Source organism: Schistocerca cancellata, chromosome 9, assembly GCF_023864275.1.
Source record: "Schistocerca cancellata isolate TAMUIC-IGC-003103 chromosome 9, iqSchCanc2.1, whole genome shotgun sequence".
Lineage (NCBI taxonomy): Eukaryota > Metazoa > Arthropoda > Insecta > Orthoptera > Acrididae > Schistocerca > Schistocerca cancellata.
The window spans coordinates 136,979,123-136,994,661 of NC_064634.1; the positions used below are offsets into that span (position 1 = coordinate 136,979,123).

The 15,539-nt window shown below is 39.7% G+C and overlaps 1 protein-coding gene across 2 annotated transcripts in view; it reads left to right on the plus strand.

Annotated features, from left to right (window-relative positions):
* Positions 1-12,272, plus strand: part of LOC126101556 (leucine-zipper-like transcriptional regulator 1) — a 137,210-nt gene extending 124,938 nt beyond the window's left edge. For both annotated transcript variants that reach the window (XM_049912193.1, XM_049912194.1), the window contains exons 14-15: positions 5,595-5,879; positions 12,087-12,272. In XM_049912193.1, the coding sequence (XP_049768150.1) occupies positions 5,595-5,879; positions 12,087-12,221 (420 nt within the window). In that variant the 3' untranslated portion in view covers positions 12,222-12,272. The remainder of the gene's footprint in view (positions 1-5,594; positions 5,880-12,086) is intronic.
* Positions 12,273-15,539: the final 3,267 nt, after the last annotated feature.

A 15,539-nucleotide genomic window follows, 5' to 3' on the forward strand; every position in this document is an offset into this window, starting at 1 on the left:
CAAATTGCGCGAGAATCGGGAATCTCAAAAACGTCGGTGTTGAGGATGCTACATCAACATCAATTGCACCCGTGCCATATTTCTATGCACCAGGAATTGCATGGCGATGACTTTGAATGTCGTGTACAGTTCTGCCACTGGGCACGAGAGAAATTACAGGACGATGACAGATTTTTTGCACACGTTCTATTTAGCGACAAAGCGTCATTCACCAACAGCTGTAACTTAAACCAGCATAATATGCACTATTGGGCAACGGAAAATCCACAATGGCTGCGACAAGTGGAACATGAGTGACCTAGGCAGGTTAATGTATGGTGCAGCATTATGGGAGGAAGGATAATTGGCCCCCATTTTATCGATGGCAATCTAAATGGTGCAATGTATGCTGATTTCCTATTTAATGTTCCACCGATGTTACTACAAGATGTTTCACTGCATGACAGAATGGCAATGTACTTCCAACATGATGGATGTCCGGCACATAGCTCGCGTGCGGTTGAAGCGGTATTAAATAGCATATTTCATGACAGGTGGATTGGTCGTTGAAGCACCATGCCATGGCCCGCACGTTCACGGGATCTGACATCCCTGGATTTCTTTTGTGCAGAAAGTTGAAGGATATTTGCTATCGTGATCCACCGACAACACCTGACGTGTCAGCGCATTGTCAACGCATGTGCAAACATTACGGAAGGCGAATTACTTGCTGTTGAGAGGAATGTTGTTACACGTATTGCCAAATGCATTGAGGTTGATGGATATCATTTTGAGCATTTATTGCATTAATGTGGTATTTACAGGTAATCACACTGTAACAGCATGCGTTCTCAGAAATGATAAGTTCACAAAGGTACATGTATCACATTGGAACAACCAAAATAAAATGTTCAAATGTACCTACGTTCTGTATTTTAATTTAAAAAACCTACCTGTTACCAACTGTTCGTCTAAAATTGTGAGTCATATGTTTGTGACTATTACAGTGCCATCTATCACAATGCAAAAAAAGTGGCGCAACTAAAACATTCATACTTATTTACGTACTACAGGAATATGTAATAAAAAATGGGGGTTCCTATTTAAAAAAACGCAGTTGATATCCATTTGACCTGTGGCAGCGACATCTAGCGGGCCAACCATAGCACCATCTGATTTCCCCCTTGAAGATAGTTTCGTTCTTTGCAGTTTCTTCGTTTGATGCTTATTTTGTGAGATATTTGGCCCGGTCACTATCAGTGGACCACCCTGTGTACTGTCCAGTCAACTGTGACCATGTATCAAAAGACTGAATAACCACCTTTTGCAGTACATGACATGCAGAAAGAGTATCAGCAAGGTTCTGGTAGGTTGCAACAGGGATGTGGAGTCATGGTAACTCCAGCACCATGGACAGCTGCACTAAATTTCTCAATTGAGGATCTGCGGCGTGAACAGCCCAATCGAGGTGGTCCCGCTGCTTCTTAATTGGTTTTAAGTCTGGCTAGTTTGATGTCCAGGGAAGTACAGTAAACTTGTCCTGGTGCTCTTCGAATCATACATGTGCATGGGGAGCTGTGTGACATGTTGCATTGTTATACTGGTAGATGCCATCGTGATGAAAAACAGACTGCATGTAGGTACTCACCAGATAGCGAAGATGCTGAGTCACAGATAGGCACAACAAAAGACTGTCACAATAAAGCTTCTGGCCAGTAAGGCCTTTGTGAAAAATAGACAAAAGACACACACACACACACACACACACACACACACACACACAAAGTGCATGTGTGTGGGATGGGGGGGGTGTCTGTTTTTCACGAAGGCCTTACTGGCCAAAAGCTTTATTTGTGACAGTCTTTTTGTTGTGCTTAGCTGCGACTCAGCATCTCCGTTTTATGATGAGTAGCAACATAATATTATTCTGGATTTTCCATTGTTTGAAACTGTGTGTAGGGGTCTACATGATCTCCAAGGATATATGCTTACTTGTTTTGATCCACTGTGCCTTCCAGAATAACGAGATCACCCAGAGAAAGCCACAAAGACATTTCCCAGACCGTAATGCTCCCTTCTGGTTGCAGACTGTTTGCTTTCAGATGTTTCGTGTTGTACATGTCAATGGCCATCTGTGTGATCGAGCATAAAATGTGAATCATCTGAAAAGGCCACCTGTCGTCACTCAGTAGGTGTCTAGTTGTGGTATCAGCATGCAAATTCCAGCCTTCGCTATCCATGAACAGCAGTCATGGGTACATGAACCAGGTGTCTGACGTGGAGACCCATACACAGCAGTGTTTACTGCATGCTCGTTTAGGAGACAGTGTTGGTACATCCTTGGTTCATCTGGGTGGGCAGTTGGTCAACAGTTGTATGTTTGGAACTTGGACTGAAACTTGCTCATCCCTACAGCTATAGTTACCTGAACTGGATGGAGAGTCGCACAACCTAAAAAATCATCATGTGCATCTCACACGCAGCCCGCTACCTGGGCAGAAGTCTTTGGTGTGAGATACACACCTGACCTGGTTAGGAGGACTCTACAGTTCTTAACCCTATGGTGCAAAGCCTAGATTGTCACACACCCTTCCAAGTCTCTGGTTGAAGCCTTCCACTTGACTTGGAACCAGCTGCCAGGCTCAGTTCTGGGGACAATGCTGCAGACTCTTGAGCTTTGTTGAAACTCTGTGAGCATGAGAGCTATTCTCAACCTTCTCTGCCAGTTATTAGAATGATCCAAGTATGACCTCAGAGACCAGGCAATAGGCATATTTTGTTCCCTCAGGATGTTGCATCCTGTTCCTTCAGTGACTGCAAGAGCAGCCAGTTCAACATATTGAATGATGTCCCAGGAATATGCACTGAGTGCACCTTCCCATCCCTTGCTGTCATTACCAGAAGGGGCACCATTATTTGTGGTATATTTGAACTGCTAACAATTAATAGACCCCTCCCCCCCTTTCCTTTTGTATTGCCTCCTCTTGACACGTTTTTCAACATGTGAAGTGTCATTGAATCAGACTCGAACTTGCTTGTTAGGGGGATTGGTGTAACAGCCTCAGTTATCCTTGGTCTTTGTCACCTTGTACAGCGTGCCTAGCTCTAACACTGACATGTCACTCAAAGCCAAGTGGACAAGTGGTGATAGATCCTCTATATCCTGTAGAGGAGACAGGGTCCACAGGAGAGAATCGTACTTAAGGTACTTTATTGTCTCTGGTACAGACTCACAGTAGCCCTCCCAACACACTGATCCACAAAAGCATCCAGTCACTTGAGAGTAGTCAGGATTGTTCCTAGCTGCTTATGAAGGCCAGCTAACCCATCTCTTGCCCAAGAACAGTGGAGCTTGTGAGTTGTGCATTGAGGCTGGTGCAGTATTTTATAGAACAGTTAACTAAACTTGCTGATTCTATTTTAATGTATTGGTAAGATATGCTTGAAGTATATATGTTTGCCTTTAGGAACCAATGAAATTAACAGCCCAAAAAGTGATATATAGTATGACAACAGAAAAACTTGTGGTAAAATTTGCTATATGAAAACTTGAAAATAGCATTAATTTGTGATAAACGGAGACAACATATTACCATTTTCAAAGAGAAAACAAGAACCAACACAATGTTAGTTGCAATATATGCTACAGTAACTATATATGACAAATGCCAATTTATTACAAAGTTAGTTTTGCACAACACTCATAACTTGAAAATTCTCAAAAATATACATTTACTCAAGTAGATATGTACTGTAACTTGGATGAGTTTTTTAAGTGAGGATACCATTGATAAAACTGTATAAAGCAGAAATACTAGCAGGTGTCCGAAGATATTGAAAAAAAAAAGTCTTCCTTCATGTGAATATATGATGATGAAGTTATGGAACAATTGTTTTTGAATGAGTTTGCTGTTGCCAAAGGTTTCTTAAAAACGCTAATTATGTTTGCATTTGGCAAGTTAATGGTAATTAATTGTGACACTTAAAAATTCAAACATACAGAATATATCATGATATACATGAGGCGTGACACAATCAAAGAAAGTTTACATGAAAATAACATGAACAGTAAAAATTAGAATCTGGAATTTCATATAGACCTATCTGGTGCATGTTATCACACACAAATGAATATTCGGAATGTGGATTATCTGTGTAAATAACATGAAATGCGTGGATCTTTTTTAGTTGAATTTGTGACATGTTGTACACTAGTGTGCTGAAAATAAAAACTGCAGTGTCAGTTTCTCAGTCAAAATCATGGAAATTATGGTGCACAAACACAGCCTGTCTTCTGCTGTCTAAAAATGGAAGTCATGGATGTGGAGTCCATATTTGTAGAGTTCTGGAAAACATTTGGTATTGCACATTATTTACAAATATCTGAGTGCAAGGAATTGGTTCTCAGTTATGACTTGATTGAAAACTTTTAGAATGATAGAAACCAGTATGTTGTCCAGAATGGTGATTGTCCATCAGAGACAAAGTTGGAACTCTTGTTCTCCATACAGATCAATAAATTGTCAGACAGGGTGATTGGCAATCTGAGGCAGCTTGCTGGTGACTCTTACATATGGAAATACATCATCAATGAATGACTGTAGTGGGTTTGAATGACTTGGGCTGAATTTCTGTTTGGGACATTAAATAACATATTTCTTTAAATTGGGGTAACCTGAGTTGATGCAAATGAGTGAGGGAAATGTTCTTGTGGTATTCAAATCTGGTACACTGTTTGACTCAGTCATGTTGATTAAATATCTATTGTAGGCACGACGTTGTTTAACAGCATAAAGTACAGTTAGTGCACATAATCAGTTTAAGGTAACATGAACTGCCAGGTTCAGTGTATTGGAAGAATCTGGGAAAGTACAGCACTTCTATAACATAAACATCTATAAAATACTCTCTATAGAATGTTTGGAAGATTCATTTTTGAATACTGCTGTTGTGTTGAAGATCCTCAGCAGTTTAGAGTAAAGGTAGACATTAAAGAAATACTGAGAAAAATTGCTAGATTTATTCGTGATCAACTTTATCAGTACAAGAGCATCACAGGAATGGTCTGCAAACTGCAGTGAGAATTTTCGGAAGGAAGGTGGTGGTGTTTTAATTAAACACTGTTGAGGAATTTCAGGGAATCAGCATATTTGTCAGACTGCTGAACACTTCTACAGCCTGTAATGTACGTCTCATATAACGGCTGCCTGCATGAGATGAGAGAGATTGGGGCTTGTACAGAGATATACTAGCAATCTTTATCCTTTGCCCCCATTTAGGAGTGGGACATGATAAGCAGTGACTCATTATGCACAAAGTACTCTCCACCATGCACTGAGTAGTGGCTTATGGAATAAAGGTGTAGGTGTATTATGTTTTATACTCTGTAAACTATGTTACAATGTGTTGTATAGGCAAACCAACCAACAAGCAATATTCAAAACCTCAAAAAATTCCAAAAGAAAGTGGAACAGCTTTTAGTGATACTCAGAGGAAAAAGATTTATTTGATGTGCTTGATGAATGTGATTTGAACTTTCAGTAGAGAAAAAAACTGTTACCTTTTTTCTTTTTGCACTCTTCAGATTTCATAGATTCACTTCACTTCTGTTACAGATTCAAATTGGTGATATCATCCCATCACGGCAATCATTTGATTCACTTCTACGATACATATACTATGCTGATGTTAATATGCCACCAGAGGACTCCTTGTATTTATTCAGTGCGCCTTACTTTTATGGGTTCACCAACAATCGACTTCAGGCATTTTGCAAGCAGAACTTGGAAATGAATATCACGTTTGAAAATGTTATTCAAATTCTTGAAGCTGCTGATAGAATGCAGGCTACAGACATGAAGAAATATGCCCTCAGCCTTATAGTGCATCACTTTGCAAAGGTAAACAATTCTTTAAAAATAGGTTGGAATGATTTCATTAGTAGTATATTCATTTCATGGCAGGAAAGAGAAAAACTAATTTTGTTATACTTTTTTTAGCATACTATGAGAATTTAGTTTTTAATTCTTTTATTATGCTTAGAAACTAATTACACAACATCAGTAGATACATTTTGGTAATAGAATGTGATGATGCGTTATTAGTGAATGGCCTACAAGGGGAGAAATGTATTACTCCTATTTACATCGGTTCCATTATGTCTCTAAGAGTAATCTGAAATCTGATTAATCTTTGATGTCTTGATTGGTTTCCTCTCTCCATTTGTTATCATTAACATTAAATCCAAATACTTCATCAATTTTTCAACAAAATAAAAGGTACCAGTATCAGTTTCATATGATATAATAGTAGTAATAATTATGTATGTCATCTTGCTTGCATCAGTGAAAACAAGTTACTTTCTCTTCAGTCATGTCCAATAATACAGACATTAAAAAGCTGATTGTGATTACATGACAACTAGTACCCCTATCAAATAATGGCCCTGCATTTATAATGACAATGGAAGGCTGTTCAATACAGCACAGCATTCATTTCAGTTTTCTTTATAAAAGTAATTGTAATTTATTGATTCAGATTTCCATCAGAGTTGCAAACAATATATTAGTGAGCTTCAAACATTTTTGTTCATTCTCAAACCATTACCTGCATCATAAAGTAAAATGGTTGTGCAATAAATATTTTATGACATATCTGCATTTGTAAGGTTTTGCTATAGTATAATACATCACAACTATATAACAAATATTACTTGACTGTATTACAAATGTCTTGATACATTTGAAATTCAAGAGCGTTTTTAGTTGTTTGTACATAACAATTTGTCAGGCACCTTCAGTTATTGTGCGTCCATACGCACTCTCTCAGAGATAGTAATGTTACAACTAAATATGTAGGTGCCATACTAGTGAAGGTCATGAACATCACTGCATTATTTTATAAATTGCTATTATGTCATAAGATGACAGCTTTACTGAATCATGAATCATTTTTAAAAAGGACAAAAAATCATTGTATTCAAATTCAGACTATCCATTCATTACAGTGTATGACTCCTTTTTCATCCGTTCATATATTTTCCGTTCTTAAAGTATGTCTAACTTCATTCCTTCTGGTGCCACATGTAAAATTTTCATGGCACTCTCAATACCATCCTCTGTATGTTTTGTCTTCACAAATGATGGCCAAAAAGGAGTCCTGTTGTTGGGGCTGATATGTTCCTTGTACCTAGTCATAAAACTCTCACCAGTTTGGCTTGTATAAAAAAAAAAAAAAAAAAAAAAAAAAAAAATAAAAAAAAAAAAAAAAAAATCACGTTCCACAGTGTAATCTCTGTACAGCAGATGCTTAATACTTTCATTTAATTTACAATTTTGTGTCTTAGTTTAAACCTTAATTGACCTGCTGTTTGAATGTTATTTTGTACTGTTCAGGGAAAGTGTGCACTAACTTTTCCCCCACACAGCCATTATATTTCAAAGTAATAAACTTTTTTCATCTTCACATGTTTTTTTTTTTTTTTTCACTTTTGTATTTTTTGAGGATCTGTGTAACTAATCTTTCCTTAAAACCATTAGCTACTGCTACTTGGCCGGCCAGAGTGGCCGTGCAGTTCTAGGCGATGCAGTCTGGAACCGAGCGACCGCTACGGTCACAGGTTCGAATCCTGTCTCGGGCATGGATGTGTGTGATGTCCTTAGGTTAGTTAGTTCTAAGTTCTAGGTGACTGATAACCTCAGAAGTTAAGTCGCATAGTGCTCAGTGCCATTTTGCTGCTACTTGTTTTAGGATGCATAACTCCTGCCGTATTTGAGTTTGGCAGCTTACATAGCTGAGCTACCATAGCAAAGAAATACATCTTTTTATGTTGCAGTAGGTGGTTGCAGTCATCCCTTATGATTGCATATGAGTATGTTAGTTTATGAGAAATCGAAAATTCCAACTTATTTTTGGCCCTTGATATTTTTGAGTCTAAGAAGTCTTTTGGGCTCTTTTTCTTAAATGTATTTAATACGGTAATACTACTGGTTAAAAGTCATGTGCAGGGCATGCATGTCATCCTCCCTACCCTATATTACAGTAAATCTATGTAGCATTTGTACATAACTATCTTCTGTGTCAACGGTGGATTATTCTGAAACACTATTGTGTATGTATTGTTGATAGATAAGTCCACTGATAACCCTGAGAGGTGAGAGGCAATTGCCCATTGCCAGACCATGTTTCTGTTGGTACACTTTCTCACCAAATTCACAGTAATTAAAGCTCAGACTAAATTCCTTAGCTCAAGTAATTCTATTAGTTTCCCCTTTCCGATGGTGCTATTGCATATTAAATTTCTTATTATTGTTATAGTTTTGTCTGTTGGTACATTACAAGGGTGAATCAAATATAAATGGGATTTTCGTTCCCGAGCCCTTCTAGTATTGTTGGGTGACACTGTTAGGAGTAGGCCTTATATACAAAGCTTTGTCAATAATGCTCATGAAGTTGGAGCAACAGGTGCACCACTCCACACCACTGCGCAACATATAATTATAAAATTTCTTGCTTGTAAAGGAGTTCATGCAATGGAAATTTTCCAGAGACTGGCTGCACAGTTCAGGGATCAAACACTGTCAAGGATACATGTGCTTGCCTAGCATAAAGAGTTCAAGGCAGGAAGAGTACTTGTGAAAAAACACCAACAACAGTCACTGTCCTCAGACCAGCATTACGTATGATAACATTTATGCAATTTGAGACATTCTTGAAGGCAATCAGCAGGCAAGAGTATCAGAATTTGCACAATGGGTCAGAATACATTATGGGCACTGTCAAGCAATCATCACTAATGACCTACAGTTTTCTAAAGTGTGTTCCATATGGGTCCTTCGCCTTTTCTTTGAAAGTCAGAAGTTGTGATGTTCAGAGATCTGTCAGTGGCATGTAGCAAGGTGTGAGAAAGAAGGTGATGCATTTTTGAGTCAGATCATCACCTGTGTCGAAACATGGCTCCACCACTATACTCCCAAATCCAAAAAGGCAGTGAGTAGTGGCAGAGAAAAGGGGAGGGAGCCCCAGTGAAAACTGAGACCTGACTGTCACCTGGCAATATTCTTTCGACCGGTGAGGCATTTTTCTCATTGATTTTTTGGATGAGCAATGCACAATCGATGCTGTGTACTACTGCAAGCTATTGAAGGAGGTGAGAAATGTGCATTGCTGCGAAAGACAAGACAAACCAACTCAACAGGTCGTCGTCCTCCATGACAACACCAGGCCCCATACTGCAGCTCTAAGTGTCTCCAGACTACAGGAAACACAATGGACTCAACTTTGTCATCCTTCTTACAGCCCAGACCTATTTTCCTGTGATTTCCACTTGTTTGGACCACTTAAAAAAGCTCTAGGAGGATGTCTATTTGAAGATGATGAGGGTGTGGAGGAATTGGTGTACAACTGGCTCCTGATGCAACCAGCTTCATCCTACTATGCTGTGATAAAAAACTTTCTTCTCATATATTTCTGAAGTGGGGAACCATGTGGAAAAAAATATTGTAGCTGCCTTTTGTCTTTCAATAAATCGTTTTGTAGAACAAAATCCTGTATATATTTGATTCACCCTGGTAGTATATAAGCTTACTGTGTCAGCTGGCACTAGTAGCATGTCGTCAATGACCAACCAATCTTTAGCTTCATTCACAAAAGCTACACTGCTTGGTACATTATACTTAACTGGCAATCTGAATGAATTACAAGAAGAGAAAGCAATAACAGTAAGAGCTGACAGAAGCAGTACTCTGGTTGTAGTTACAGAAGATGATTACAGTACAAAAGTACTACAGTTTTTTGTAGAGAATAATGCTGTAGAAGTTGACAGAGACACAATGAAATCATTTCAAGGTACCCTTAAGAAAAAGATTGAGAGCATGCTATTTTTGTTACTTGAATCCCAAACTCCAGTGAGTCGGTGCCTTAATAAAACTGCACAGAGAGAGCAAAGGTATATGTATTATTATTGATGGAAGAGAGGTTCCAATGACAGATTTAAATAGGTTTTCATTTTAAAAAACTGTCAAGTTTGTGGATAATTTTGATATTTGTGAAGTGTATTTGGAACAAATACAGCAGTACTCATTGGTTACTGGGAACTCGACTAAAAGACAAAATAAACCTGCAGTGGATTGATAGATCGTACATAGCCACACAAAAAACAACAAAATTGTGCCTTCTTTAGTGAGAACTATCATCCATGAATTGTTTTTCTGAAACCATCATAGAACATTTGAGAAGCTTCAGCAATGGAGTTGAAAGGAGATATCAAGATTCTAGAGGGAAGAAGCATAGGTTTTCTTTAGTAGTATCCTCATGTAGAAGATGCCATCACTGAATCCGAATCTGAACTATGTAAGGGATGTAATATGTTGAGTGTTTAGGAATAATAGCTGTGTATGGCCCATTAAAAGGTCAGAATAGGAAGGTGCTATGTGAGTACCCATAGCAGTTTTATGCATTTATTTTGCCTCCAAGGTAGAAATAACTGTGGTCAGAATGTGCTTAGCCAAAAAGATTAGGAATGGCTTGTGCATCAAAAGGATTCTGCAGAAGGTAGTGTTTCATGTCAATAAGACCATGAATATTGGGGATATTGGTGTACCCGGAGGTAGCATCCAGAGTGACAGACCGGGGTAAGTAGTGAAACTGAAACTCACATTAGCAGAGAAGTGATTCATGTCTGGACTGTGGTAAGCAGTGTTGCAGAAAGTTGTTAGGAAATGCTGTGTACCAAGGCCAAGGTTCTTTGAGTGTGAGTATTGTGACCTGCCATGATGGGATGATTAATAGAAAGACCAGTGGAGTCATATTTATGGAGCTCTGAGACCACATAAAAGGTTGTTGTACATGGGGCTTACCAATGTCAGGAGGAAGATGGTGACAGGTTCTGTGATGGGCCAAATACTTTAATTAGCTGTTTGAAGGTCATGTACTTCAGGGACAGTGTCATAGCCATAATGTTTATAAGCAAAGGTGTTGAAAAGCGGTGACAATCAGCTACATAATAACTACGATTCATGACAATATGATGGTGCACTTGTCACAAGAAGTAGTTCAGAATCTGTTTGTGGGTCATTAACAGCCCTCTGTTCCATAACTGTGACACTCATTGGAAAAAACATTTGGAAATGAAGGCTGACAACAGGTTGAAAGTGAGAAATTTCTGTAATGGTAACAAGGTGTGAAAAGGGTAGAGGGGAACAGAACGTTTCTGCAATTGGTTACAATAAGGATCAGTGTGTGCTTCAGATCAGTTGTGGTCAGTTGGTGTTGATGAAATGCTTCCACAGAAAAAAATTAGTACAGGAAAACTGGTCCATAAAATGTGCTCCATGGTCAAATGACTGCCTGTTATTTTCAAATCCATCCCTTCTTCCTATCATCTCTTCCCCACTCTCATCTCCCATCCTGTTTATCTGCAGCCCTCTGCCAATGCACCTGCCCATATTTCCCCACTCCTTTCCTTTTTTGTTCCCTTTTTTTTCAACCTCCCTGCCTCACAACCTCCTGACACTGCACCGGTTGGCAGTCTAATCTCCGCACACTCCACCAGACAGTACTCGTCTCTCTTCCCACCTGTACACTATTCCATTATCTCTTCCCCTTCCCCCTCTCCTTCCCCCACCACCTCCAGATTGCTGCTTGCATCCCACGTGATGCTGGATTCTGGTCCGAGATGCTGGAGTTGGCGACCATGTGCATGTGAGGTGTGCTTGCTTGTGTGTGTGTGTGTGTGTGTGTGTGTGTGTGTGTGTGTGTGTGTGTGTGTTTACCGATGAAGGCTGTGGCCAAAAGCTAATTTCTATGTTGTTGACATTCCCACCTGGAGTTTCCACTGTTTGAAATACATGTATAATATTTGTATGTTGAACTTTTCTGAAATTTATGCAGTTTAATTTATGGCTTTATCAGCGTTTGGAAAAAATCATAGGTTTCATATACGTGTTAGGTTTAATCTGACTGACGAACTACTAAGAATCTAAGTGTAGCAGCTTATATCTAGTATAACAATCTGATGTGAACTTGTCATTTGCTGTTAAATTCTACAAATGATTAGAAATTTTAGTTTTGACATACTTTCCTGTTGACATACTCCATGATTCTTACAGGTTGCAAGATTGCCGAAGATGCGGTCTCTTGGTCGGGAATTGCTTCTTGATATTCTGGAAGCCCTTGCTGATGACATGAGTGATTCTAAGCTTTGCCAGGATATGACAAGTGTTAGTCTCAACAGTGACACTTGAATGTATGATCAATTATTTCTTTCTGTGAAATAAAGTTTGAAGAAACTGTCACATCATTCTCCCCTGCTTTTTTACTTAAATATTACAGTGAGAGAATTTAGTTCAGCACGATAACATATTTGAAATTTTTAGTGGGGATAATGCTTACAGAAATGTTACTACAGAGTATATCATAAAGTCTTCCAATCTTGCCTTGAGGGACTTGGGAAGATAATCAGCACAATGTGCTGATATGTTACCAAAGTGTGGAACAGTTGAAATAAGGTAAACATGAATTGTTCAACCTGTCAAAAATCTACATCTAAAACAGCAGGTGGTGGTTTTGGATGAGAACAGCAAAGCAGGTGAGGGGGTAGAGTCTTGACTACGGCACTTGTGGCAGTTTCCGGTGACTATAGGAAGCCGTGTGCTGCTGGTGTGCAAGACTCACATGTTGCCTTCATCATTGGACTTACTTGGAGGTGTTTTGCCGATCTTCTTTTCAGGATAGCCGGCTGTGTCGATCTCCCCAACCTCTTCTCCGAAGCTATAATGCTGTTTCGAGGAATTTTCTCAACTCTCAAAATGTTTCTGTACACTTAGGATACTTTTAAATCACTGCCACTAGATTTTCACTTCCACAGACAGAACACCACATAACAGTTTTCGCATAAACAAACAATATTTTGTAAGCCCAATGACTTGTGGACCGTCAGAACTATTAAGTATTTTTACAATAAATTCAGTTCCAGAGGTTTCCCATAGTTCTGGCAAGCCCACCCTCAGAATCTCAAGAGAGTGAGTAAGTAAGTGAGTGTCTTTCTTTTCTTATAACTTAATTCAACTGTTCACAAATTCACAATAATGACTGACGTAGCACCGTCATGGAGTAAGACGCGCTTGCTCCTTGTGCTGGGCATATAGCTTCTGTGGCAAGTGTGGCAACCACTTGCCCATGTTAATCAACAGTCCACATTGTAGCATTCTCCTGATACACATGCACCCTGTGCCCACAGAAAACCGGCATGAGGTAGACACTCTCCCGTCTCTCACACTCGTACGTAAAATATCGGGTGTTCGAGACAGTGGAAAGCCGAGAGTCTTTATAACTGGTGTCGAAATTTTTGGTGCACTACACACTGTACTCCATGGAGTCACCATGGGATTTGTCCTTGGCCCACTGCTGTTTCTCTGTTTACAGGGTGTTACAAAAAGGTACGGCCAAACTTTCAGGAAACATTCCTCACACACAAAGAAAGAAAATATGTTATGTGGACATGTGTCCGGAAACGCTTACTTTCCATGTTAGAGCTCATTTTGCTACGCCTCCATAAATGAAAGTCGAGAGGGTTGAGGTCAGGAGAGCGTGGAGGCCATGGAATTGGTCCGACTCTACCAATCCATCGCTCACCGAATCTGCTATTGAGAAGCATACGAACACTTCGACTGAAATGTGCAGGAGCTCCATCGTGCATGAACCACATGTTGTGTCGTACTTGTAAAAGCACATGTTCTAGCAGCACAGGTAGAGTATCCCGTATGAAATCATGATAACATGCTCCGTTGAGCGTAGGTGGAAGAACATGGGGCCCAATCAAGACATCACCAACAATGCCTGCCCAAACGTTCACAGAAAATCTGTGTTGATGACGTGATTGCACAATTGAGTGCGGATTCTCGTCAGCCCACACATGTTGATTGTGAAAATTTACAATTTGATCACGTTGGAATGAAGCCTCATCTGTAAAGAGAACATTAGGACTGGGACATTGTTGGATGAACCATTCACAGAAGTGTACCCGTGGAGGCCAATCAGCTGCTGATAGTGCCTGCACACGCTGTACATGGCACGGAAACAACTGGTTCTCCTGTAACACTCTCCATACAGTGACGTGGTCAACGTTACCTTTTACAGTAGCAACTTCTCTGACGCTGACATTAGGGTTATCACCAACTGCACGAAGAATTGCCTCATCCATTGCAGGTGTCCTCGTCATTCTAGGTCTTCCCCAGTCGCGAGTCATAGGCTGGAATGTTCCGTGCTCCGTAAGACGCCGATCAATTGCTTCGAACGTCTTCCTGTCGGGACACCTTCGTTTTGGAAATCTGTCTAAATACAAACGTACCGCGCCACGGCTATTGCCCCATGCTAATCCATACATGAAATGGGCATCTGCCAACAACGCATTTGTAAACATTGCACTGACTGCAAAACCACGTTCGTGATGAACACTAACCTGTTGATGCTAAGTATGGATGTGCTTGATGCTAGTACTGTAGAGCAATGAGTTGCATGTCAACACAAGCACCGAAGTCAACATTACCTTCCTTCAATTGGGCCAACTGGCGGTGAATCGAGGAAGTACAGTACATACGGTCGAAACTAAAATGAGCTCTAACATGGAAATTAAGCGTTTCCGGACACATGTCCACATAACATCTTTGCTTTATTTGTGTGTGAGGAATGTTTCCTGAAAGTTTGGCCGTACCTTTTTGTAACACCCTGTATACACATACACACAAGAGGTGTGTGAGGAAAGTAATGAGACTGATTTGTTACCTACCAAAGTTTTTAATTTTTTTAAACAATTATATTGTCCTTTTCAAAGTAGTTTCCTTCAGTAGTGTTACACCACTGAAGCCATTTCCAGTCTTGGTAGCAGCGCAGAAAGGCTTCAACTGGTAGGGCCTTTAACATGTTGGTCACATTCTTTTGAATGTTCTCCAGAGTTCCAAAATGGCTTCCTTTAAAGACATTTTTCAATTTTAAGAAAAAGTCACATGACCTCGGACCAGCTGATTACAAGGACTGTGTAACTACAGGAATGCCTTTTCAGAGAAAAAATCCCGTGACTGAAGTGGCCGTGTGACATGGGGCATTGTCACGATGCAGCATCCACCTGGCTGTAATCTCTGGTCTCACTTGATTCACCCTTTCCCTGAGCCTTTCTTTGTAAAACACTTGGTTGACAGTTTGTCTTGGAGGAACAAATTCTTTATGCACAATAGCCTATTGTCAAAAAAGCAAAATAGCATTGTTTTGATCTTTGATTTGTTCATTTACCTTTTTCAGACAAGGAGATGTCTCAGTGTGCTGCTCTTCACTTTGCTGCTTTGTCTGCTCAAAAATCCACGATTCATCACACATGATCACACGACTGAACCATTTGTAGTCATTGGCAATCCTCTCCAGAAGACAAATGCATATATTTCTTCAGTTACCCTCCTGCTCAGCTGTGAGATTTTTCAGCTCCATTTTGACACAAATCTTTCACATGTTTGAAACTTTTGTCAAAATTTTATGTATGATGAAAGCGTTTCAGTTTAACAGTTTGCCTG